This window comes from Hetaerina americana, unplaced genomic scaffold (assembly GCF_022747635.1).
Source record: "Hetaerina americana unplaced genomic scaffold, ioHetAmer1.1.p SCAF_1, whole genome shotgun sequence".
NCBI classification, from domain to species: Eukaryota; Metazoa; Arthropoda; class Insecta; order Odonata; family Calopterygidae; genus Hetaerina; species Hetaerina americana.
The window spans coordinates 102,879,335-102,903,846 of NW_027286069.1; the positions used below are offsets into that span (position 1 = coordinate 102,879,335).

The 24,512-nt window shown below is 33.5% G+C and overlaps 1 protein-coding gene across 2 annotated transcripts in view; it reads right to left on the reverse strand.

Moving 5' to 3' along the window:
• Positions 1-24,512, reverse strand: part of LOC139695489 (uncharacterized) — a 73,148-nt gene that overhangs the window by 12,366 nt on the left and 36,270 nt on the right. For both annotated transcript variants that reach the window (XM_071594281.1, XM_071594289.1), the window contains 12 exons: positions 22,426-22,487; positions 18,618-18,703; positions 18,231-18,386; positions 11,315-11,539; positions 10,189-10,344; positions 9,526-9,737; positions 9,079-9,322; positions 4,869-5,210; positions 4,081-4,203; positions 3,548-3,736; positions 2,543-2,666; positions 1,629-1,767 (listed from right to left, as the gene is read on the reverse strand). In XM_071594281.1, the coding sequence (XP_071450382.1) occupies positions 1,629-1,767; positions 2,543-2,666; positions 3,548-3,736; positions 4,081-4,203; positions 4,869-5,210; positions 9,079-9,322; positions 9,526-9,737; positions 10,189-10,344; positions 11,315-11,539; positions 18,231-18,386; positions 18,618-18,703; positions 22,426-22,487 (2,058 nt within the window). The remainder of the gene's footprint in view (positions 1-1,628; positions 1,768-2,542; positions 2,667-3,547; positions 3,737-4,080; positions 4,204-4,868; positions 5,211-9,078; positions 9,323-9,525; positions 9,738-10,188; positions 10,345-11,314; positions 11,540-18,230; positions 18,387-18,617; positions 18,704-22,425; positions 22,488-24,512) is intronic.

Here is a 24,512-nt window from a genome sequence, read left to right on the forward strand (position 1 = left end):
AATAATTGAAAAAGTTTCACTAATGCTCTATGTACTCCTTTATCGCTACAGTTTAAAAATAAAATGGAAAATTGCAAATTTAGTCAAGTAGTAATTCTAAAATGGAGGTTTTTATAACTATTCATTCCTTATAAAGATCAAACATGAATCTGAGCCCTAATTATGCTCCTGGCTTCCTTGTACCTGTCATGCTGTATCCCGTTTGCCAATGGAGGCCACACAGTTTGTATTTAATGAATGTGGAGAATCAGTAGACTGGAAGGGGATTTTTAACTTTTAAGTTTAAGCAATATAACAAAAGAAATTAGTTTTCTCAGAGCAAATGCCCACTTTTTTCCCTGAAGCTCTAATTGGTCATAGGACTATGGACAAATTCCAGATTTTTCCTTACTCTGCTTGAATTCCCAGGATTTTCCATGGTGCCCTCGTACCTAGAAACTCTGAGAATACATTTGTGGGAGGGAAAATTTTGAAAGCATCTTGTTTTTTACTTGATGAATTTCCAGAAGTATTGAATGACCTTACAATTATGTTTCTTTACATTTTGTTTTATTTCCATTTCGAATTTTAGCGTGAGCATAATGTATAGTAGTAATTAATGCAATGAATTGTTCACATTTTGATATGCATGCATGAAATTTAATATCATTTGATTGGTTTCCATAAAATGGATTTTTGATTTCATCGAGTCACGATTTGCTGACATTTTTACCAGCCAGGAATTTAATTCTTCGATTTTCCTCTTTATAAACTGACTCATAACCATATTCTAGTGAATTTTATCCATTTATTTCCAAAAAGATTAATAATAATAATATGTAATTAATCCTCATTTTTACATGCATTTTATAGCAGGTATTGGTCAATAAATATTTTATTTTGCTATGATGATGTCATTCGTGACCCATATCTGCTTAGGATTACAATTAGACTTTGATTGCCATCAAATTTTCCAGCAGTGATCAAGATGAGAGTTTCTACAGCACTTGTGCTCAAGGTATAACTTAAACCTATGGTCTTTGTGCTATTAGACTGGTACACTCTCCACCAGGCCAATCTAACTGGATTTTATTACATTCCTATTCTTTCATGAAGAATGCAATGACCAATGCCACAGCAGGCATGCTAGGTACAGAGTTTCTTAAAGTTCAATGTTAACAAATAAATTTATAACACCGCATAAATGTCTTAGCTATTCTGATTTTATGACTTGGGTTATTTTGGTTTTCATGGAATTATCAATCTTGTTATTGAAGACAGTTGGGAAAGGAAGTCTCATAACTTTCTACTTCAAAAGAAATGGGGAACTAGAAAATAATGTTTGTGTATTACACTAATAGCTTTTAGTAGAGTATGTCCAAGGGAAAAATGCTTCTTTCAAGAATTAATTCATTAACAAAAAATGAACAATTTTTGATTAATTAATCATTACTTTTTTGTTATGAATTCTTGCACCTGTAAACCTGAATCTTTATTCATTTTTAGCCTTGAAAATTTTTATACACACATGCATTCTAAATTTAAACAGGACTTTGCTCTAGACATATAATTTCTGTTGCATGCAATTTTAGATTGTAAGTCAACACTATCTACATAAAAATATGTGAGAACAGCATCAATAAACATACAACAGTGGGTCAGCAGGAGGAAAATTGACACTGTAAGCCCTCTCAACCAAACGTTTGCGACGTTGTTCTTCTCTGCGATCATTCTCCCTAATCAGCCTATCACATTTCTGTCTCAGCTCCCTCTCTTCTTCCCCTTTAACTGTTGAAATGTTGGATATATTAGTGAGGAAGGAATTTGTTTTAACATATGAGTGCTGTTCAACAAATAATGATATAATACATGTTTACATTATTTATTGTATAAAATTTTTATTTTGTTATACTGTTAGCTTAGTCTTTAATGTATTCACATGTCCTACAAGTTTCAGAAATTGTATTCCACTACTACATCAGTAGCAGCTGTAACATGCTCAGTTTATATGCACCTGCTTTCTGATGAGCAAGAAAAAAATTCGATGAAGGTGTTTATTCACATTCAATTACAAATGAAAACGCATGGGGCTAGCCTTGACTATAAGGAGAATGAGGAACACAATTCACATTGATTTTTACAAAATAACTTCAATTTCAACTGGGGTCTGGTGCAATTTACCATGTGAAATTCATCTCATATGCATTTTTTCTGCTACCAACACATGGATGGCACCAAATGAAATTTTCAATATTTCTGATAGTGCTTTTAATTTTACTGAATGAACTTCTCTCATAATGGCAGCAGTGGTATTAATATTTACTCCTGTAAGAGCAGGACCTCCAGGTCTACTTTCCTTTGAATTGATAACTTTAAATATTTTCAACCATCTTCTAGCTGAGCTATATAGAAGAACTGACTCTCCAAAAGCCTAAAAAAAGCTGTGGTATTACATAGGGCCTTGGATGATGATTTGTTCAATAAAAAGAAAAATTCCATCACAGATTTACATGGTATTTACGTGTATCTGAAATAGTTTCTTGCAATGTAAGAAAAATATTACCTTGAAGAGCAGCCTGTAAAGTTGCAATTTCACCAAGTAATTTTCTTTTAGTTTCATCAAATTCATGCATTAGCTGAGCCTCAGATGTAAGTCTTTGCTTTTCAAGTCGTGCCTGCTCTTGAGCCTAAAAAATTCAGAATTCCATCAGTTGACATCAAAGAAAATCTACATCACCATTAATTTATACATCAGCATTAAAACAATGCTAGAAAATATGAAGTGCATTAGAAGAAATCTCATTACAGTCCAGAAACCAATCATCAGCAAAATGTAAAACTGCTATATGTATACTGGAAAGTAAAGTATCTAGAGCCAGAACCTTATTCTGAAATTTTATGTAGATTAATGAAAATAAAAAATGGTATTGTGCTCACACAAAACCACAATATTTTCAAACATTTATGCTTTAAAAGTACAGTGATTGGGGGGTGAATTCATTAAGGCACCATTTTGGAATATTAAGTGTATTTAAATGGTTATTTGTAACATGTAATAGAAAAAAAATTCATGTTACACTTTATGATAGCTAGTGGAATCACATTATGATTTTTTATATGTATTCACAAGATTTAAAATACGCCTAAATATTGATTATCCTAAAAAGCACTATAGTAATATACAAATCATTTCAGAGGATCTTTATTAATCTATTAGTCTAGCTGAATAAATGGTTTGTCAACATTTAGAAGGCATAGAACATAAACTGTCTAATTTTAGTTAAACATAATTAGCAAAAATGACTATGACTAATAAGAAAAATTTTATAATTTAAATATCCAAGCACTTTTGAGGAAAAAACTCTCAAAAGAAATGCTCTTCTAAGGGATTTGCATATGACCACCTAGTACATATGAATGTGTTTTACATGCATAATACAAACATAAAAGTTTATGCAACTGATTTTATTTGATAAATGGAATGGAATTGATATTGAAAGTCTTACTGCAATAATTCAATGAAATTTAAATTTCATCAAGCCTGCAATGAACTGACTCTGTTACAAACCTGCTGCTGAAGAAATTGATTAAGCTGGGAAAGGCGTGCATTCAGTTCTGTTCGAGCATCTGCCCTAGCACGTTCCATTTCACCCTGGTGAGCTCGACCAAGACGCTCCACTTCCCTCCTCCACCCATCTTCCTCAGCCTCCAGTCGTACCAAAGCAGAGCTGAGTTCTTGCTCAATATTATTCTTTTCCTGAAGCAAAGTAACATATTTTCAGTGAACTAACTGGTAATTTCAACCTGTTCCTTTTACTTTATTTTCTTTGGGAATAGATATAGAGTAGTGCATCATGTAGAAAGTAATAGCAGCCTAAACAATTAATTATTTCATTTTACTTGGATTTTTAACAGCAGCACAATATTCATACTTTGGGGAATCTGATTTGGAAGTTTAAGAAATATTGGAAAATATGAATGGGATCTCAATATTCTCTGTACTCTTCATAATTATATAGCTTTTTAGATGTAAAATACCCTGAATGAGTAATGACTGGCTATACAAAGAAAGGAAGTTGATACTGAAATGCTGGGTCTTACCTCTTTAAGCTTGCAATTAGCAATCGACATTGCTTGAAGATCCTCCATTAATTTTCCTATCTGATTCTGCAGACTCTCTCTAGAAGAGCTCTCATTTCTAAGCATGGCTTCCAGGTCACTAACCTGTATGAAAAACAAAATAGTAATAAAAATCTTTATTTCATATCAATTGTGAGAATGAATTAATTATAACTCAATAATTCATTCAATTTATTTTCCATCAAAGTATCAATTATGTGAGTTTCCCAACTATTCACATTTATTCTCAAGTTATTAGCCACCACATGATCAAGGGATATATATGTTGAGTGTGATTAACTGTAACTACAAGCACATATTTCTCATGCTGCATTTGTTTCTATTTCTATGCTCTTTTGTCATCATGCTCTGCAACTTGTACTGAATCTATTTATTACTTAAACTGGTAAAAGAAAAGTCATTTTTCTTGGCATCATGGTTTCCTTGAGTCAAGCATCATTAAGTTCATGCCATGAGAACAATTTTTTCTACAGCAATATATTTACATATTTTATGACAGTAATGTTATTTAGAAATACGGCTTAAAAATTTATAATGAACAAAGTGAATTTCTGTTAAGCATTAATATCCCCTTGATACAACCAGAAGAAACTACTTTTTTTACTATAAAATTCCTATTATGGTACAAACACTCCATGGTTAAAAATTCTCATTATTATATAGTTTCCTTCCCAAAAGAGATTAATGTTTTTCCCTACAAATACATTTCCCAAAAAGGAAATTTTGAATCAGGATATCACTGAGCATACCTGTTTCCTGAGCTCTATGACATCGTCACTGGTTGTGGTAATAATAGGAATTTGGCCAAATTCATCACTAAATGCCCCAATCTCAGTCCTCTCCTGCAGCTCAGCTATTTTCTTTTTCATTTCTTCCTCTTTTGCTTCCGCAGCCAGCCTTGCTGCATCTTCGACCGTCTTCTTTGTTGCCTGCACCTCAGCTCTCAATTTTTTAATCAAGTGAGCATTCTTTCGACCTTTTTCACGCTCCCTAATGAGCTCTTTTGTGATCTCCAGCTCTTTTGCTTTAGCTGCAGCCACAACTTGAGCACTCTCAGGAACAGGTAGTGGGGCTGTATTTGTAGCAGCATCCTAAAATATCATTTAAACATACAAACATCATGATGCAATTCTTTTCAGTTTTGTCCCCCTTTATATATAGATGCCATATTTGGTGGGACTAGGGATCTCTCTTCTCCTCCCCTAAAGCCGCAAAGCTCCAGGTACTTTTATGCATTTGGTTGACATTGAAAAAATGTTACACATGGAGTATAAAACCCTTTTCCAAAGGAAACTAAAGCATATGACACATTTATCAAATCCATCCAAACAGAACATTCTGAATGCCAATAATTAAGCAATATTGGTTTTTTCACTGACAATTGGCAAATAACTTGGATTCATTTCATACATGTAGCAAAACTTGGTTATCTCAAAATTTAAGGAACAATAAAAATTGAAGTTCAAATTATCCCTCCTCAGAATTAAAGAACTTTAAAACTGTCATATGCTTTCATATTTGGCTAGTAAAATGCTTGATGCCATTTTATGTCCAAAATTGATCTGAAAATTAAATTTAAATTTTTTAATGAAAAAATGTTCATAGAAAAAACTTTCTGCTGCCCTTGTTTATTAAAAAATCATCTATGTCCATCATATTCCTTTCCACAGTTGAATCTCATTTTTATACCCTAAGATATGGGTGAATTATATTGACAGCAATTTATTGCATTCCTTTCTTGCCCTCGCTAAATTCAATCCAATTCCCAAAATCTCTTTGACTGCATGCAAAACCTGCTTCATCCTCATCACTAATTCCCTTCATAACAGTACAATCTTAAATATCTCTTGTACTTTGCAACTTCTTCCAGCATCTAATAAAATGTCATTTATCTCTAGTGATGTAGGGGATCGAGATGGTGCGGTTGCTATTGTACTGGCTTCCCACCCAGAAGGCCGGGTTTCAAATCCCAGCGGTGTTGAATATTTTTCAGTAGTATCTCAATCCCTACTTGAGGTGCTTTGTGGAGAGCACTTTGGGTGAGTACGCCGTCCGTCGGATGGGACGTTAAGCTGTGGACCCCTTGGTGCCTTTCATAAAGAGTAGGCTAATGCCGATGCCGGGTTTCTCTCCACCCTTCATCCTTTCCTGCCCATCCCCTATGGTGCACAAGACCTCAGCTGTCGGTAGCCTCCCCTAAATACTACTATTCTAATGACATAAACTCTACCTAACGTTTTATACTAACTAGAGTTCTACACCCCTCAATAATAGAATTAGCAATCACCAAGCACCCTGTAACCCACCCTCCCAATCTGCCTCCCTCCCAGCTTTCCAACAAGCAGCTACCCACAAAAAAATTTTCATTATTGTTCTGATGTTACTATTATTTCCTCCCCCCTATCCACAGCACCACAAATTCCAATTTTGGACGTTAGAATTAGCTTGTATTTGACTATGCAAATCCTTCCAACCTCCCAAGCTAATCTTTCCAATTAGCCAAATACTTCTCGCTATTAGCTAAATATCTCTCCTGTCCCCTCAACAACCAATCATCATTATACACGCCCCTCTGTTCACCTTTATCCCTCCCTAAATATCCCCTCTTCTCCTCCACCATAATCTTCCCGTCTGTTACTCATACTTTGATGGTGGCTGGGACCACTGAAATAAAAAGTTATAAGTGAGTGCATTTTTTTCTCTGGTATGTATCTATTTTTGAGCGCACATCTCTTTACCTATAACTCCAGAGTGATGTAGCTTCTTTGAACAATTTTGCTGTGTTTTACAAACTTCTGTCTCAATTGCCTGTACCTTCAGTCAATGCATTGTAAGTTGCAGCGACCTTTTTCAGCATTCTATCTCTCCTTACACCAATCTTTCCAAAATATCTCTTTTTCTGTCCATCATCCATTTTCCTTTTCTATTTAATATCCATTTCTTTTCAACCTAACCCCCCAAAATGACTACCACCACTGTTTGGCCAGATGACATAAAAATACATTCCTTCATATTAGTGTAATACACCTGCCACTCCGATTTCCTCTCCCCATACGTGTTGTAGGGCATCATTCCGGATGGACATTGTATAAAATTTCACTTTCTGGTCAGTGGCCACCCTAAAACCCTTCCTCCCTACTTATGCTTTTCAATAATTAATGCAGTTCTGCCAATCTGCTCACAAGCAATACAATGATCTGGCATGCACACACTAAATATCATTACAGTCCCTTATCAAAATACCTTTAAGCACCCCTCATCTCCTCTCAAATGCTGAAGAAATTACAAGGAGAAAGAGCAAATTGGTCCTTTGAAAGTTGCCAACAAACCTTTAATAAAACTTAAAACTCTTTGCATCTCATACCTTCACTATGGTCTGTCATTACCACTGTATCTCTTGATCCACCTAGACCTCGCCTTGTAACCCTTTTCCTCCAACTGCCTTCACCACATCAATACCTGATTTCCCTCAACAAAACAATACTAAGCCAAACGATCATTTGACCCCTCCTAACCAAACAATGGACCTCTCCAAAGATTCATCTTAAGAAGATTCTCTAAAGAAGTCTTAAACATTTCTTCAACTCCCTTGACTCTATGTGACTCCTTGATCCAATTAGTCCTGAGCAGATGTTTTCCTACCTACCAACCCCCAACCTCCAAAGTCAACCATCTTACTGATACCTTCAACGTTTGCCGTAACTTAAAGTGGAAGGCATTTTGGAATATTCCACCAATACTCCAAAAAGAGACTAGGCTTTTCCCCACCGCAAAGCTTTAATGCAAAGTACCAACCTTTGATGAACTGAAAACTTTTCCTCCCAATCATCTAGTGGAAATCTTTATACTCCTCCTTCTATCAAAATCCTTTTGTTCTTACTTCCTCAATTCTAGAAAACCCCAGGACAATCTTTCTATGGCTTCATTATTTGCTTTACTGACATGCAAACTAACTTTAAGAGACATGAGAGTACACACACAGAAGAATCATTAGATAGTTATGTAATTAAATTAAAATGAATACAGGAATATATATTCTAATAGAAAAAAACAGTAACACACAAAAGCTGTGTGAATGATACACTACCTGACAAAATTGGCACTTTCAACAGCGATGACCTAGTTCCTCAAAATTAATTATGAACTGTGATTATAACACAGTAATTCGATACACAAACACCTGCTTTCTCCCATTCAAAAGCAGAACAATCAGAGGGGAAAAAAGTATCAGAGTGTATTTTAAGGAGCGAATTTTTATCGTTCCTAAGAGAAAATTTTTATTGTTCCCATTAAACACCATTGAAAATTTTTTCTGAGTTCAAATCTAAACTAGGCATCAATAGTTAAACATTCTAAAGTTGAAGAAGTATCCATGTATGTCTGAAGAAAATTTCAATCCTACCTGTCCATCAGTTTTATTGTAAGAGCAACATTGGAACAAATTGGTATGGAACAAACAAACAAACGTTCAGATTTATGCATATGTTTCTGGGATTGTGTTAGATTGTTCGGACTGTAAGATCTTGTAAACATTCAATGTCCAATTTTATTTGGAAAATTTACATAAATATATGCAACACATAAAAGTATGGTTTTCCCTTAAAACATTACTGCAAGGCACCCAGAATGGGGTCACAAACATGGGAAATTAATGTATATTTTAAATTGGATTATGATATTCATCCTATAAAATTTTATTCCTAAGATGAACTTCGGAAACATTACATCAACATAACAGGTCAAATGACACTTATTACAATTGATAATTTGTTTCCCTGCATTGATTCTATTTTGCATGAAATTGATAGGTGTGGGATTAATACATTATAGAATTTCAAATGAAATATATTAATTCAAAAGCTATATGATAACATAACAGTATAAATATCAATGCTTGCAGAGACTTTTTGAAAGCAGTACGTAAAGGAGCTTGTTAAACATCATTTAAATGCCACCTACCCTTAGCAGAGCTCGAGTTTGAGCTGGGAGGCTTTTGCCCCTGGCGAGAGGTGGTCGACGTGAATCAGAAGTAGCTTCTAATGCCTCCAGTTCTGCAAAGGTGTTCACTTGAATTTCTTCATCTTTCTTGTCGATAGGGACAGCCTCTTCTTCAGACTTCTCAGTGTGATCCTCACTCTCACACACTTTTTCTTCAGATGAAGCTTTAACTTCATCATCACTAACCTTCATGGAACACTCATACCTGCAGAAATTGTTAAACCTTTTTTTGAGACAGAAATAGGAAATATGATTCATATGGTAACCAATATATCAAATGATTATATTATTTATAGAAAAGAATGAAATTGTTAATTTCCATGCTTGAGTGCTTCACACAATTGAAGCCTTATTTAATCATGACAAATGAAAAATAAGGCAAAAAAATACTCTCAAGCAAACAATTACTTTTCTTTCCATTTCTGTACTTCTTGCTGAAGTTCATGGAGTTCTTTTGAAAGTCTTGCTTCAAGCTTCCCTTCTGCTTCTGCCTTAGCTGATGTGACTCCAAGCCACACTCCTTTGCGCACTTCATCCAACTCATCTCGCAAGTGCTCTAGTTCTCCTTCAAGACGGGAATTTCTTCCTTCTAATCGCTGACGTTCTTGCTCCAGGAAATTCTGAAGAATATAGTACTTGATACAATACTTGAAAATAATAAAGTGACAATGATCATGAATTTGGACATATTCCTTTAATATTTCCTTGATAAGTAGTGAATAATACTATCAACTTCCTCTTTAGTTTGCTAAACTATTTTCCTGGCCTCTTAATTTTCAGAAGTATGGTATTATATATTTACTGAGTATTGGTGGTTATTATAATGAGCATTCTTTGGAAAAAAAGCAAGATACTCAAGGTTACAATTCATTTAAGTTCAGTGGTAAATTGAAAAAAAAATATTATAGACATTTGGATAATTCCATTTTTATGGAAGATAAAATTTGGAACTGGATCACTGATAATGAATTCATACCCCAGAATTGCCTTATATAAAATGCATTTGCAAACATATATTGTCCAATCAATGGTTTGAACTAATTTTCTCATTTATCACCAAAAAATTTTTACCAAGCGTTGTTCCAGTTCATTTGCTGCTGATGATTTACTCTCAGCCTTCAAGGATTTTTCTTCTTTATCCTTGTCTGCAAGTTTTCTTTCTAGGTTTTCTCGTTCAATACTTTTTAGTCTTATAATTTCAGCCAAATTCAGCTTCTGCTCTTCATACTGCAAATTTAGCAAGAGATGATTAAGCAAGAGAAAACTAAAGATATTTTTCAAAGTAGGAAAGTCACTTAAAATCAAATTGTGTAAATACCCCCGAGATTAATGCATAATGTATGTATAGCAATATTTTAATCAAAACCAAGCTAATGAAATGAAGTACTGGGAGACAATGATGCTTTTAGAGGTATAATTTCATATTTTTAAATATACAAGTTGACAATCTTGAAAAAGAGAAAACCATTCTACAAAACAGCTTATGGAGTTTTGAGCTTGAAGTAGAAAATTTCCTGAATGATGCAAGTTATGATAAGGAGGTCAGACAAGGACGTTCACACTCAACCTCAGATTTTATTCCTTGGTTCTCTGAAGACTTCATACATTCATATAACACAATGCTCTCTATCGACTCAACCATAAAGTAAAATAATAGTTTAAGGACTCAGTGGTGCGCAATTGGTGAAATAAGGCATGATGATATCTATATATACTTACATTTGACAAAAAAATAAATAGTAATTTCACAAAAACATTACAAATTTTATGGTTAAATAAATATGATAAAAGATACAGGAGGTATAAAAAATCAAGAAAAACAAGAATTACATACTTTCTTTTCATTAAATCATCAAATATATTAACTTCAGTGCAAAGTAACTACCTTCAAGTTCCTGTTTTTATCTGAAAAAAGCAATTTGCTAAAAATATGTAAATGATGATGATTAACCTGAGGCTAGGCCATCAGGTAAACATAAACTACAGCTTTTAGCAGTAAACAATTCATATAATTCACCCGGCAGCCACATTTACTTCAGAGGAACTATGATGAAAGCTACCCTAAATGTCATTTGAGGCAATGGACATTAAAATATAAACATCCAGACATTTCCTTACTGTAGTTACAACAACTTCAAGCAAAGCAATGAAAGGAAAATATAAAATACTATTAGTAAATTTTAGTGCTGATACTCACCTTCATGCAAACTTCTCTCAGGTGCATCACTTCCTGTTCCCTGTTTGCAATGCGTAACTTTGCCCTGGAACCAGCCTCTGCAAGACGTGCTGTGTCAGCCTCCAGGCGAGTCACACGGGCAGCAAGGGCAGCCACAAGGGCTGCAGCAGCACGCTCTCCTTCTCTTGCCTCCTCCGCTTCCCACGTCAAAGTTTGAAGCTGCTCCTCCAAGCGACATGCCTCACCCTAATCCCATCACCCCAGGGGGAAAAAGCAACCATCACCAATGCTTTCGGGCAAGGAAATCTTAGCAAACTCATTTCCTATGCTATGATTGCTATCAAGTAAATCTTTCATTAGTGTTGTACGCATGCTTTATGATATTTTATTGTATTTATAATAACTGACATGTACATATGCACTTCGTTCATGAATTCATGGAGATTTATAAGCTTAAGTAAAGACTCAATAGCTATTTGTTCCAGACCCCATAATATTAATTAACATTCAAAAGTTGCAAGTCAATATTTCTTAGCTAAGGGGGCTGCAACCTTTTCATAACCAAGTCTGTAAAGTAATGTATATTAGCGGATGACTCCGTTAAAAGTTACTGTGGCAGTATCTCTTGGCAGCAGTTTCTTGGAATAAGTCTGTAAATGTTTTCCTATTACTTATTACTAGCATGGATTTCTAAGAAGTCTTTATATTAATTTAAATGATTAAAAAATCTACAATGTAACTGTATTTATGACATTAATACTTCCTTGGAAATGTTAAAATTTTTCCTTAAACGGGGAAGTATTTTAAGATCTTCATAGTTCATACACATATCCTTGGTGCTATGTGACTCTGCAGTCGTTTCCGTAATGCGTAATGCATACATTTGATAAACTCCTGTTGTTTTCAGTATAGGCATCCATATTATTAAAAAAATTCAGAATTAATTTGAATGAACCCTAGTTTTAATTTTAGCAAATTAACATCAAACATTCGCTAAAACGTGTTGAAACATTTCTACATAGTGCAATTGCAAATCAAAAGGCAAATTCAATTCAAGAATATCACTAAAATCATTAGACCATACTAAGCAGGTATATTTTATAAATTTGGTGCATACTATTAAGGTTTTTAAAAGCTATCGGTAATGCAATGATTCATGAGATTCTGATCAACTTCTTTTACCTTTGCATATGTTTTCAAGGTGATCAAACAACCTATTCATTGAATACTTATGCAGAATGCATAATTAAAACTCACCATCTTGACTTTTAGGTGAACCTGATTGGGAATAGTAATAATTAATAACTTTGGTGACGTATTTTGCCATTTATATTATGCAAATAGAGACTGAAAATAAAAAATCTCTTTGTGTCCTCATCCTAAAGTTTTTGTGGGGTAAGTAAGATTCTATTGTAGTGAGAGATGGAGAGAGGTATAATAATATGTAAGCGGTAAAGCTTTCCCTCCGTACAAAAAGGTAATTCGTTTTTTGCTGAGATGGCTTCCAATTGTGCTGCACTTAGGAAATTGATGGTGTACTAAATGGTTGTCTTGCACTTTGCTCCCTCAGGAGCAAAGAGTCGCTGAGTGAGCATCTTCACTTCTGAAGATGCACGCTAAATTGTTAGAGAGAGGATGAGTCATACAATTCTAGAAATGCAGCAAAAACCAAAAGCAGACTTAATATTGCAAAATTACCACAAATGGCCACATTGCAAATCCAATACATACTTTCTAATTGCATTTGCCAACCTATCATTTTGATGCAAAATGTTTACCTAAATATACAATGGAATTTTATTCAAGTTCCATACAAAATCACTAAATAGTTGCTAAATTCTATTTTCGAAGGGAAAAATTCGATTTTTAAGGTAGTCAAACTTATTGAGCAACAACTGATTAGCAGTTTTATGAGTATATTTCTATTAGTGATTGAAATGAGGACCAAGGACATTCTCATGCAAAGCCCTCAGGGCATCTATAATGCATACATATTGTAATTCCCACTTTCCAACAATATTACACTCTGTTAAACGAAGCAAAGCATTATTTGTAGTGTGCATTTTTGACAGAATTAGTGAAATACAATTACATTGTATGATAGATAAACAGCAAACACTTAAAACTGTAATAAAATGATTGAAATTACTAGTCATGGAGGAAAATTTTATTGCATTAACGCTTGGCTCCTAAGTGCTCTAAGATGATTCAGTCAAAAGCTAAGACAATACCTTTCTGCTAAGAAGAAATAGCATGTTTAGCATCACCTAATATGTGCAAGTTATTAGGATTTTTATTTGGTACCTAAATCATGGGAAATAGCACAAATATATTTACCAGAATATGAACAAATGCTTTTGAAATTGTAGAATGAATAGGATTAAGAACCAAAGAATTGTTAGCAGAATATCTATTTTTCATTATTCAACAGAACATTTGTTTATTCTAATTTACATATCTGGGGAAATCGAATTCATATTAAAATAGTTTGGCCTACTCCATAAACATATTGCATGAGCATTTGGATACAATGTCCACTTTAAAAGAAGTAAGCACCACATTGATATTCCAACTAACAATTTCAGTAAAGCTATTGAGTATAAATATCATAATATATAGTAGAGAAATGGTGCAGTCATTTCATGGATTAATCATTAGTGAGCCATCTGCCGTGGATATTACATTTAAATACAAAGTCTCCTTCTGACTTTTAAATAACATTTTTACTACATATAAGAATGCTATTACTTCTACAGTGTACCCACGGTTGGTATCTAGATGAAATATTTTTTACATATCTGCAGTGGTGTGACAAATTAGCCTTATTACCATTTCCAGTTCAATGAAAATTTAATATCAAATTACCTAAGTCATGAGACACCTAAAACTTAAATAAAATTAAATTGAACTTATCTTAAGATGTGCAACAACTTCTTATGAAAAAATATATAAATATTTCGGCATACTAACACCTAGAACCAAGAAAACCATTCACAAAGCCATTTCAGACTTGAGTCCCCTTTTTGTAACAGATGTAATATCTTGTAATCCTTAAAACTAAATTTTTTAGATAATAAGTTGGCTAGCAGAATATATTTTAGCAATAGAGGCTACATTCTGCTATTTCTACCAACCCATAAGCACTTTGGTACCTTTTCTCAGCTCTGCACAAGAATGGATAAATAAATATTTCATCATTATACACATGCATGATAGTATGCCAACAATTTGTATTAGGATTGGAAATAGAAAGACTATCATTCCATTGCATTTCTTTATAATTTTGGGAGAATAAAACACAAGATGCCATGACCATGCACCATTAGACTAATTTCTAGTGTTTCATTACAGAAAGTCTGAGTAATTAATAATATTATAATAAAAATTCAGTAAATGTTAATTAAATGTATCTAAAGATCATATTCAACAATAAAAATAAATTTAAAAAGTATCCTACTCCATTTTGATATATTTTTACTGATTGAACTTGAGTAATATTAAATGATGACTTAATTACCTGGGCTGCTTATTTTCTGTTTTGCAATAAATTTTCCATGGCTAAAAATATATAATTTGAATTTTCTAGTAGACAGAAGGAATTGAAAAAGAGATTGAGATCACTTGCAAATGTATTTTTAAAATGCTTAATTCCCATGCTAACATGAATGGCAAAAAATGCCTCATACATTTCATACTCGCAAAGAGAATTTAATCTTCCATCATGCAGAATAGATAACTATATGTATTAAAACTATCAATGGAAATAAGCATGTACTTAAATTACCTATTATCTCTGCTTCAGACATACAGGGTTCGTCCGGAAAATAAGTGTACTGACTCCTGGGATGGGCGCGCCGCTCCAGGCGCGCCCAGCACCGCTCTGACGGGCTGCGATTGGAGGGGGGTATGTTGGCAAGCGATGCTGAAAAAGGTAGTCGGCTCTGAGCTGTGGTGTAGTGAGGAGCTCTGTTAACGCGAACCTCCACGCTCGACCCACGTCACGGAACGCGATGCTGAAGCAGCGTTATTCCATCAAATTTGCGGTAAAGCTTGGGAAATCGTCTACCAAAACTGTCGGTATGATTAACCAGGCTTACGGGGAGTCAGCCATGTCCAGAAACATGATCTTTCGGTGGCACAAGATGTTCGTGGAGGGCAGAGAAGAGGTCGAAGACGAGTCTTCGAGAGGTTCCCGATGATGCCTTCGCAGGAGCGTTCCAGGAATGGGAACGCCGCTGGAACAAGTGTATCGACTCACAAGGGTCCTATTTTGAGGAATATCAGCTTAAGATATGTAAAAGTGTAATAAATTTTTTTTCCTGAGCTCAGTACACTTATTTTCCGGACGAACCCTGTATACCATAGTCTGACTATTAGACTATTTGCATAGCCTCATCTTTCACTGTCTGGGGATGCCAAAGATGAAAATGAGTAGTTTTTAAATCATCATTTATGTAAACAAAGCTGCTAATTTGTGGTAAAATATTATCCTTCTAGTAGATAGAGAGTGCTTTAAATCAGGGTTTCCTCTTCATAGGGTTTTAGAAAAACAAGACGTATTGCCGTTGTATTACTTTTCATATAATTGCCAAAATATTTGTATGAACCGAACCATAAAATTTGGACCACAGTCCACATGGAAAAAGTTAACTTTGAACGCAAATGAGGTGTTCAAAATGCTCTAGGAATGAGTTTGCAGCCAATTGACTCAATGCTGTATTTTAAGTCGCCTTCTTCTTCTGTTACTTCACTTCCATTGAAGTGGGACAACTGGATCATTCTACTTCTTCAGATGAATTGGGATTCTATTTCATTATCACTCACAGAGGGGAATCATCCATAGGGTGATCTCTCATATTTCAGAATCCTATTCTTGACAGTTTCCCAAATTTTCCTGACAAATATGCCATCCTTCTTCCCAATTTCAGCTGAATGTTTGGAATTTGGATATTTTTTCTCTGGCCTATGGGAAACACTTTTACTTTATTTCTTGACATATTGAATCATTACCCCAATTGGGGAGTCCTGATAATCATATCATATTCCTGATTCAAATATGAAATTACAGATTTATTTCAAACTTTCAATTTGTATCCCATTCTATCTGATTTTTGAATAAATTGAGTGGTTCCAGGATTCTCTCACAATTCCAACTTTCCTGAATAAATACCACCATGCTCCATTGAGTCAGCACTACTAACTAACTTTCAAATTTCCTCTTGCATTCTTTACATCAGTACCAACATGTATTCTATATTTGTGAAATAAATATTGCTTTGCAGATGGAGGAGTTTTTTTTTGTAAGAATGCACAGTGAAAACTCAGTGCTTTCATGATTTATACATATTATTTTTGTAATATAAAATACTTCAAGGCATGTAATATCCCAGGGAAAATTTCACAACAATTGACTTATAATCCAGGGGAACGGATCACAGATTTGCATTTCATTGTAAATGTAATTAAATTTATCTATACTTAAAATAATGTTAAGTCCTATGCTTTTACTCAACAACTCCTCTCAGCTTCAAATTAGGTGATATTTCCAATTAAGGAGGATCTAAAAAATGAGATTTTGCTTTTATATTCATTGATTTGGTGTGATTGGAGCAGATTTCAACCATATAGAATCTAGCAGATTAATCTGTTTTAAATATGAATTAAGACATATAAACTAACAATGCACTATTGGAAGTTAGCATTCTCTTGAAATAAGTGTCTCTTTGTTAATACACTACTCATTATTACAAAGTCTCTTTGAGCTTAAACTATGTTAACAGCATGTTATTACCTGAATCACATAACTACAAATTTCTTCTGATGCAATGAATGCTGCCATAAAAAACATGCTGAAACATCAATATTTTGTATATTGCTGTTAAGTTTTAAAGGTGGAATTATGCAAAGAATGGATTTTCATACCCAAATTATGTCCATGACATCTCTCTTAGATAACAATGACATTGGGTTATAGTTTTCACTTTATTCTTCTTAATGAAGTGGATGACTACAAGTTCAGCTGGCACACACAAAAAATTAGGAAATAATCAAGAAACCTCAAAAGCAATGGTGATTGTGATGATAAACGAAACAAATAAGATAACACTGGACATCATTTTGCATAAATATGCAATATGGCATCAATAGAAATGATATGCAGAAAGTAGCATTCTTAAAATATTATACCAATTGGAATTAAGCGAAGTGAAACAAAATATGTATTTGTGGGAATATAGACTGGCAAGTTAATTTTGAAAATATATTCATGCATATGGGATATCAAGATATATGCAATAATATTAGCAACAGCAATGTGTTAGTGACTAGTATATATGAGTCATGGTTCAAAATTCTTCACCGAGTTACTAAAAGTTCTACTAGACTTTGCTAACCATAATTAATCAAAAGAATTACTGCAGTGGTCGTGTTACCATGGTTTCATGACTGAAAGCTTTGATGGCATTTTTGAAATGGATATCTACATGGAAAAAACTTTTAGGGAGACAAAAAATTTGGATTTTTGAAAGGGTGTATAATTTTTAAAGCTAATTTCTAGCATTCTGCCTCCTTGAAGAAATAAATTTTATTTCTAATGCTTATATAAAACCAATATAATTTATTTATAATTTATGGAGGAAATGATAGTATGATTCAGGCCATCACAAAAAAAGAAACATATTTTAAAAAAGTGCCGTTATATTGAAAATTTGAAGATGCTGCTCTGGCATATCCTCATTGAAGTGCCAAACCACAGTATGAATCTTCTTCTTTCTAGAAAACATAGTAAAAAGTATTCACATGGCTAATCTCACACTGCTCACTTGCAGCTTTTATTTAGCAAAAGTAGCCCTAGATAACAAGAACTATATTAACACAAATACACCATATTAAAATAGTACCAGAATGACAAGAAATGTTTTATAATGGGTGACGATACCTCTAAACGACCACGCTCCTCAGCTGAAGCTCTTAACTGCTCCCTCATTGCAATTGGAACCCGCTGGTGCCCACGACCACCTTTCCCAGAACGAGAACTATAAATTCTATCTTTCTCCCTTTTACTTCCATCAGCCAACTCTTCTTTACTCCTTGCCTACAATGGAAACAAAATAAAAAAAATATGCCTACCACAGCTTTACATTTGTAAAGCCAGTGATTTTTTTCTCGCAAAGCTCTGATAAAACAAAGCTAAATAAAAACAACACTTGGGATGGATCAGCAGAATACATAAAGTAGGTATTAGAGAAAAAGGGAAGCATGCAATACAAGTCCAACACTGAAGGCTGGAGAAATAAAAAGGTTATAAGAGATTAGTTTGCCCTACCATTAGAGCTCGAGCCTTGGCGGGAGAATCCAATCCTTCAGAGGATGATTCACTTTCTTCAGCTTCACTTGCAGCTACCTTATATCCTACAAATATAAAAAAATAACTATTAAAATGATTAAGTGATGCAAAATTATTTGTTACTGACAATAATCAGCTTAAACAGCAGTGAAGGTCCTAATTCTTGCTCTCTAGCCTGCAAGATTAACTAACCAAGTCACCTTCTATCACATAATTGGGTCACTTTTGACTTATCACCTGGTTTTGTTCCCACTTTCAGTTCTTTCCATGCCTCTCTTACGATTTACTCTGCATACATATGTTGAAAAGCATAGGTGATACGGAGTATCCTTCTCTTTCTCTCCCCGCCAAACACTATCCAACCCAATTCTCCATATGCCCCCTACATATCTTTGGGGTCTGATAATACAAGTTGCAAATAAACCACCTATCCTTCCAGTATACTCCTATCTCCTAAAATACAGTTATTAATTTAAACCAATTAATTCCAATCAAATACTTTTTCAAAATCTATGAAGCAAACAAATACATCCTGGACGTCTTCTATATTACTATTAGTGGCCTCATTACTGCTATGGCATCATATATATCTCTACACTTTTTGAAAACTAACTGATCCACCTCCAAGTTTTGCTCTCCTCTTGCTGATGATACCAAGTACAACCTTAGCTCCATCCAAATTAAAACTCATTGTCCTTCCTATAGTCCTCACATGGGAATAAATACTGATCTTAAAAAATCTGCTGGCTTGATTCCTCCCTCATATACATATTCTACCCACTCGATGAATGAGCCCATAAAAATTTTATATTCCACATTTTCCTAAGCCCTTAAAAGTTCTATGAAGATATTATCTATCCCTAAGGACTTGTTTGATATACATAATTTCCTTTAAAGCCTTTTCTGTCTAGCAATCAATTATGCCTGAAACTAAGTTTTTCTTATCAACACCATGGAGCCTTTCCATGCCTAAATTTTCTGGATTAATTTATTAACCGTACAGATTCTCCATGCATTCTTTTATTTCTCCTGAATCTTCCTGGATTAAAAAACTTTTTCTTCCTCTTATACCCCAACAGTACTTTCATATTCCTGTATGGCATACTCATTTTACCCTTTTTCTATAAAGTCTCCACTTCATCGTACTGCTTCTTCCACTACATTTCTTTCACCCAATTATTTTCTCAACTTATTTTATAATTTACTTCTTCATACTTTCTTCTACCTAATCATGTGTTTACATATTGTATTCATTTCCATATTCATACTCAGAAATTTGTTAACTGCCCTCAGGTACTCCTTCCTGTTCATTCTGATTAAGGCTTCTAAATTCAATTTTCTCATTCATCTTCTATTTCCTTATTTATCCTCCTAAATTTGAAGATAGATTTATTTAGCACTAAATAATGATTTGAATTTGCTTCTGCTCACAGAAAACTGTGCAAATTGACTACACTGTATCTAAATCTGTGCCTGAGTGTTATATATAATGTATAACCTAACCGATCTATTATCTTTCGATTCTCTGGCATTTTCCACTTACTATGATCAACATAATTTTAATTCTAAGATTGGTTTGCTGCAACCCTCCATTCTTCTCTATTGAGTGATAATTTCCTCACCCCCTGATAGCTTTTCTGTTTTGTATCCCTCTTAATTTATCTTGTAAATATATGTCACTTATTTTTCTCATAGGGTATTTCTTTCAATGTTTCCTCACTGAGCCCCACTGAGCAACATGTGCTGCATTGACTATCTTTCACCCGGCCTGACCTATCTGGTGTGCCCTTAGCAGAGCCAATTATAAATTATGCCCAGCACAGTCCTGGGGTCATCAGAGCACACAGGCCATTCCAAAAAATTAAATTTTCATATCATGGGGAGAGAATATTTACATATTATACACAAGTCTGACATGTTTAAAATGTGATTTTAGACTGACTCTTATTAAAAGGAGACTTTTTAAATAATTATAAAACCTTTATTACATGGAAGTCAAAATAAAAACATAAACTATGGTATTTGACCTATTTGAGACACAGAAAAATTTACAGAAGATGTAATACTTTCAAAAACCATTTTGTATAAACAAGCACTATTATTTATCAACTAAAATTATATAAAAAAGATGATACATGCAATTTTATATCTATGATGCATGACTCCTGAAAACAACAACATACTATTAAGTAATAAGAGTAATTATTTATAAACTTAATATTAAATATGTAATGGAAAATATGATAAACATGAATATGTTCCCATTGGATTCAACATACTTGTTTACAAATTATCTATAAGTTTGGTTTAATGAGAACTGCAACTAAATAAAAGGTACACATTCTATTTACCTTTAATTAAACTTTATTTCAATTTGGTATTAGGAACCCCTTATTTCAAACTCGGTGTGTAAAATGTCACAGAAATAAAATTATGAGAGTAGATACTGATGGAATTTTGAGGTGAATTTTAAGGGTGAATAATCTTATTCACTTCCCTTACTTCCACAACTCCAAGAAATGTGAAGGGAATTCAGCACTGTGACAGATACTAGACACAATCAAAGTAGTAAGGCTGGTAGTAAGAGTAGAAGAACTGTGTGGTGTAGAATAGTTTTGTTAGCAATATACTAAGTTTATTCTTTTTAACTATGCGGCAATCCATCTTATTTATGATGTCCAACTGGTGGGAGCACAGAAACTGAGATGGCAGAGCTGAGATGAAGAAAGAAACCAGGTTCAGAGGAGAAAGTAGAGTCATGAAGGGATGCTTAGGATAAGTCTGCGCCATCTCATTTTAGATTTTGGATGGGCTGTTTCCCATAGAATCAGATTCCATTGAGTTTAAATTTAAGTTTTCTATTGAAGATTAAACAAAAAAAGTCATGAGTGTAATCAAGAGACATTTCAATGAAATTGTGATTTTCATTATGTATTTAGAACTGAAACCATTATTAAACACTAAACTTTCTTACATGCATGCCACATTTGATTGAGGTGTGAGTAATTACTTATTCTCTATATCTTTTGTAAAATTATAGTCCATTCAGTTTCTCAGTTTACCTTAATATTACTCTATATTACCATGCACCAATATTGATGATAAAACCAAATATGGAAGATTCCTTCCATTCTTTTTACATACACAAAGCCTAAACTCATGAGTTGGCTACCATACCATACTAGGCATTGGAGTGCAAAACACAGCCTTTTGGATGATATTACAAACACTGGCCTAGTAAATATTGTGATGTTAATGCACCATGGATAAGTTCATGTGGTATCTAAATGTTCAATGACCCTAAACATGTTGCTTTCAGGGTCCTATTTCCCTAAGCTACAAGTTAATTTATAAGTCCCAGTTCTCCAGTCATAAAAAATTTGCGGTGTTTGCCACATTTATTATTTCTTGGGGAATGCTTGTAATTTTACCCATGTGTAACAGGCCCCAAGCAGAATTTACCAACCAGAAATCCACTTAAAATGCTCACATGCAACAAAGGACAATATTTCACCATGTTTATTTTATAAGCTAACATAAATGCAACCATGCATTTTTTTCTCTCAGAAATTAATAAAGCAAGCATGTAAAGAGTAAAATCTTATATGAAGTTGAAATATATTTTTGAAGTTGTTTTGATAAAATTTAGAATTAAAAAATGCACACCAATAATTTTTTTTTAATTCACAACAAATGCATTTCTAAAACTGGTATCATGATCCAAGCCATACGATTTTCTTTATATAAATTATAGCAAGAAAAATACTTATTTTGGGAGAAAAATTACCTTCCATGCTGTTATCACTTTCCTTGGATGATGGACAAACTTCATCATCAGACTGCTCCAGCCTTTCAAAGAACAAATATACATGATAATTGTTACTCTTAATACACACATGTTAAATACTTCATTAATTACTATAATTAATCATCCCATAAGCTAAGTATATTGTGTTTAAGTATTCAAATTGACATTTGAAAAATAAATTAAGATGTTGCTAAGCAATGAGGTTTCCCAAACAGTGGAAACAAAAACAAAATTTTACATTGGCACTAAAAGTTATTCACTACAAAAATGACTGAAGGAGGCCCTTTGCCAGTCCTTCAGATGATAAGAAGGTGTAGACATTATTTATTTGGAAAAACATAGCATCCTATAACACTTAAGAAAAAACTGGTTTTATCAATTGACCATAAAATTTTTAAATCAGTTATGTTTGCTATCTAGGAACACTTTAACTCTTGGGAGTTTAGAGAGACACAGCAGAATTTCTTACGAAATACCTAAAACTTTTCAATCACGTAAACCACAAGCAAATAAGATACTTGGATTATTATTTGATTCAAAATCATATCTTGGCCACCGGAAAAATGTAAGAATAAAATCAACTCTATATCTACATTAATATTAATTTAACAGAATAAAATTTCTTAAACTGACTGATTGGGTAATTATAAAAAGAAATAAAGCACAACAATTGCAACTAGCTCAAACATATAGAAGAATTTTGATATGCTTACGCTATAATAATAAGAAAACTTTTTAAGTCATAATTCATTTATTTTTGAACAGATCTTAGCTGCACAAGCTGTGGTAGATGATAAACCACCTAGAATAGGTCTTGATACAGCATTAAATTTTAAAAAGTTTCCACTAAAAATTTCTGAGCAGACAAGGCTTCAGGAGGAAAATAAAAAATTACTACAAGCTCTTAATCAAGTTGACCGCTCAAAGGTAAAAACTAATTTTTTTCATTCACTAATCTTAGATAGACAATGTATGTATTCACACTAATTCCCTTTTTGAAAAAGCACACATCACCTAAACTACTTCTATGAGGTTTAAATATAAAGAAAAATGTGCGCATTAACCATTTGTGTAAGGACATTTGTAATGGTTCTAAAAGATATTTTCAACCTGGCCACTTCGCAATATTCTATTTGTGTGCCTCTTCAAAGAGCACAAACAAAAAGGATGAACTACTTACATCTAAGTAATTCATGCTTTTTAAGTAAAACTACCCAGTTGAAAAATATTAAATAAAAGCTGTATTTTTCAACTGAATTAGAACAAAGCTGGTAAAATAACTTAGGTTTTTACTTTCCCACTGAATACTTTTATTTACAATATACAATATATTTTGCTATTACTACATCATCTTCTGGTAGACATGTAAGTAGGGAAGAAAGTAAGGAGAAAAGGAAGTAATCCATCTGCCATAGTAGTATCTTTCATTAGAGTAAATGGGTTCAACCCTTTCGCTACGGTTCACTCTTTGGAATTCTACTTCTCACATGAGGCAATAATGGAGAGTATAGTGCCTCCAACCCATAGCGGTAGCCGATATAACTACCAAAATAATAAAATAATCTAAATAATAAAAACATGGAATGAATAAAAATAATCTTGAACCACTGTTTATTTAATGGGAAATCCTTATTATTTTATTTTGACAAACATAATTTCAAAGTATGGTAGCACACCGCATAGAGTGTAATAAGGTACATTAACAGCAGCCTACCATGTGAATGTCCTAGGTATGTTCACACAGCAAAAGGGTTACACTAAAAAGACTGTTAATTTAAAAGATTGTAATGAATAATGAAACTTTTCATTAAAGGCAAATGTGGATTGCTGGAGAAAATCTGATCCAGAGACTTCAAAAAACAGAGAGGCAAGGATGTTAACAAATAACAGAATCATGAAAGACAACTTATATTTCCATGGAAAACTTCTTGAGGCAGTTAAGTATAACATTAAAAGAGCTAGCAGCAGCATCCTGGGATATTTTCATTGCTAATTATTATAATTGCAAAACTAATTTTTTTTAACCTAAAAAACACAAATATCTATAAAAAATGGCATACCATTAA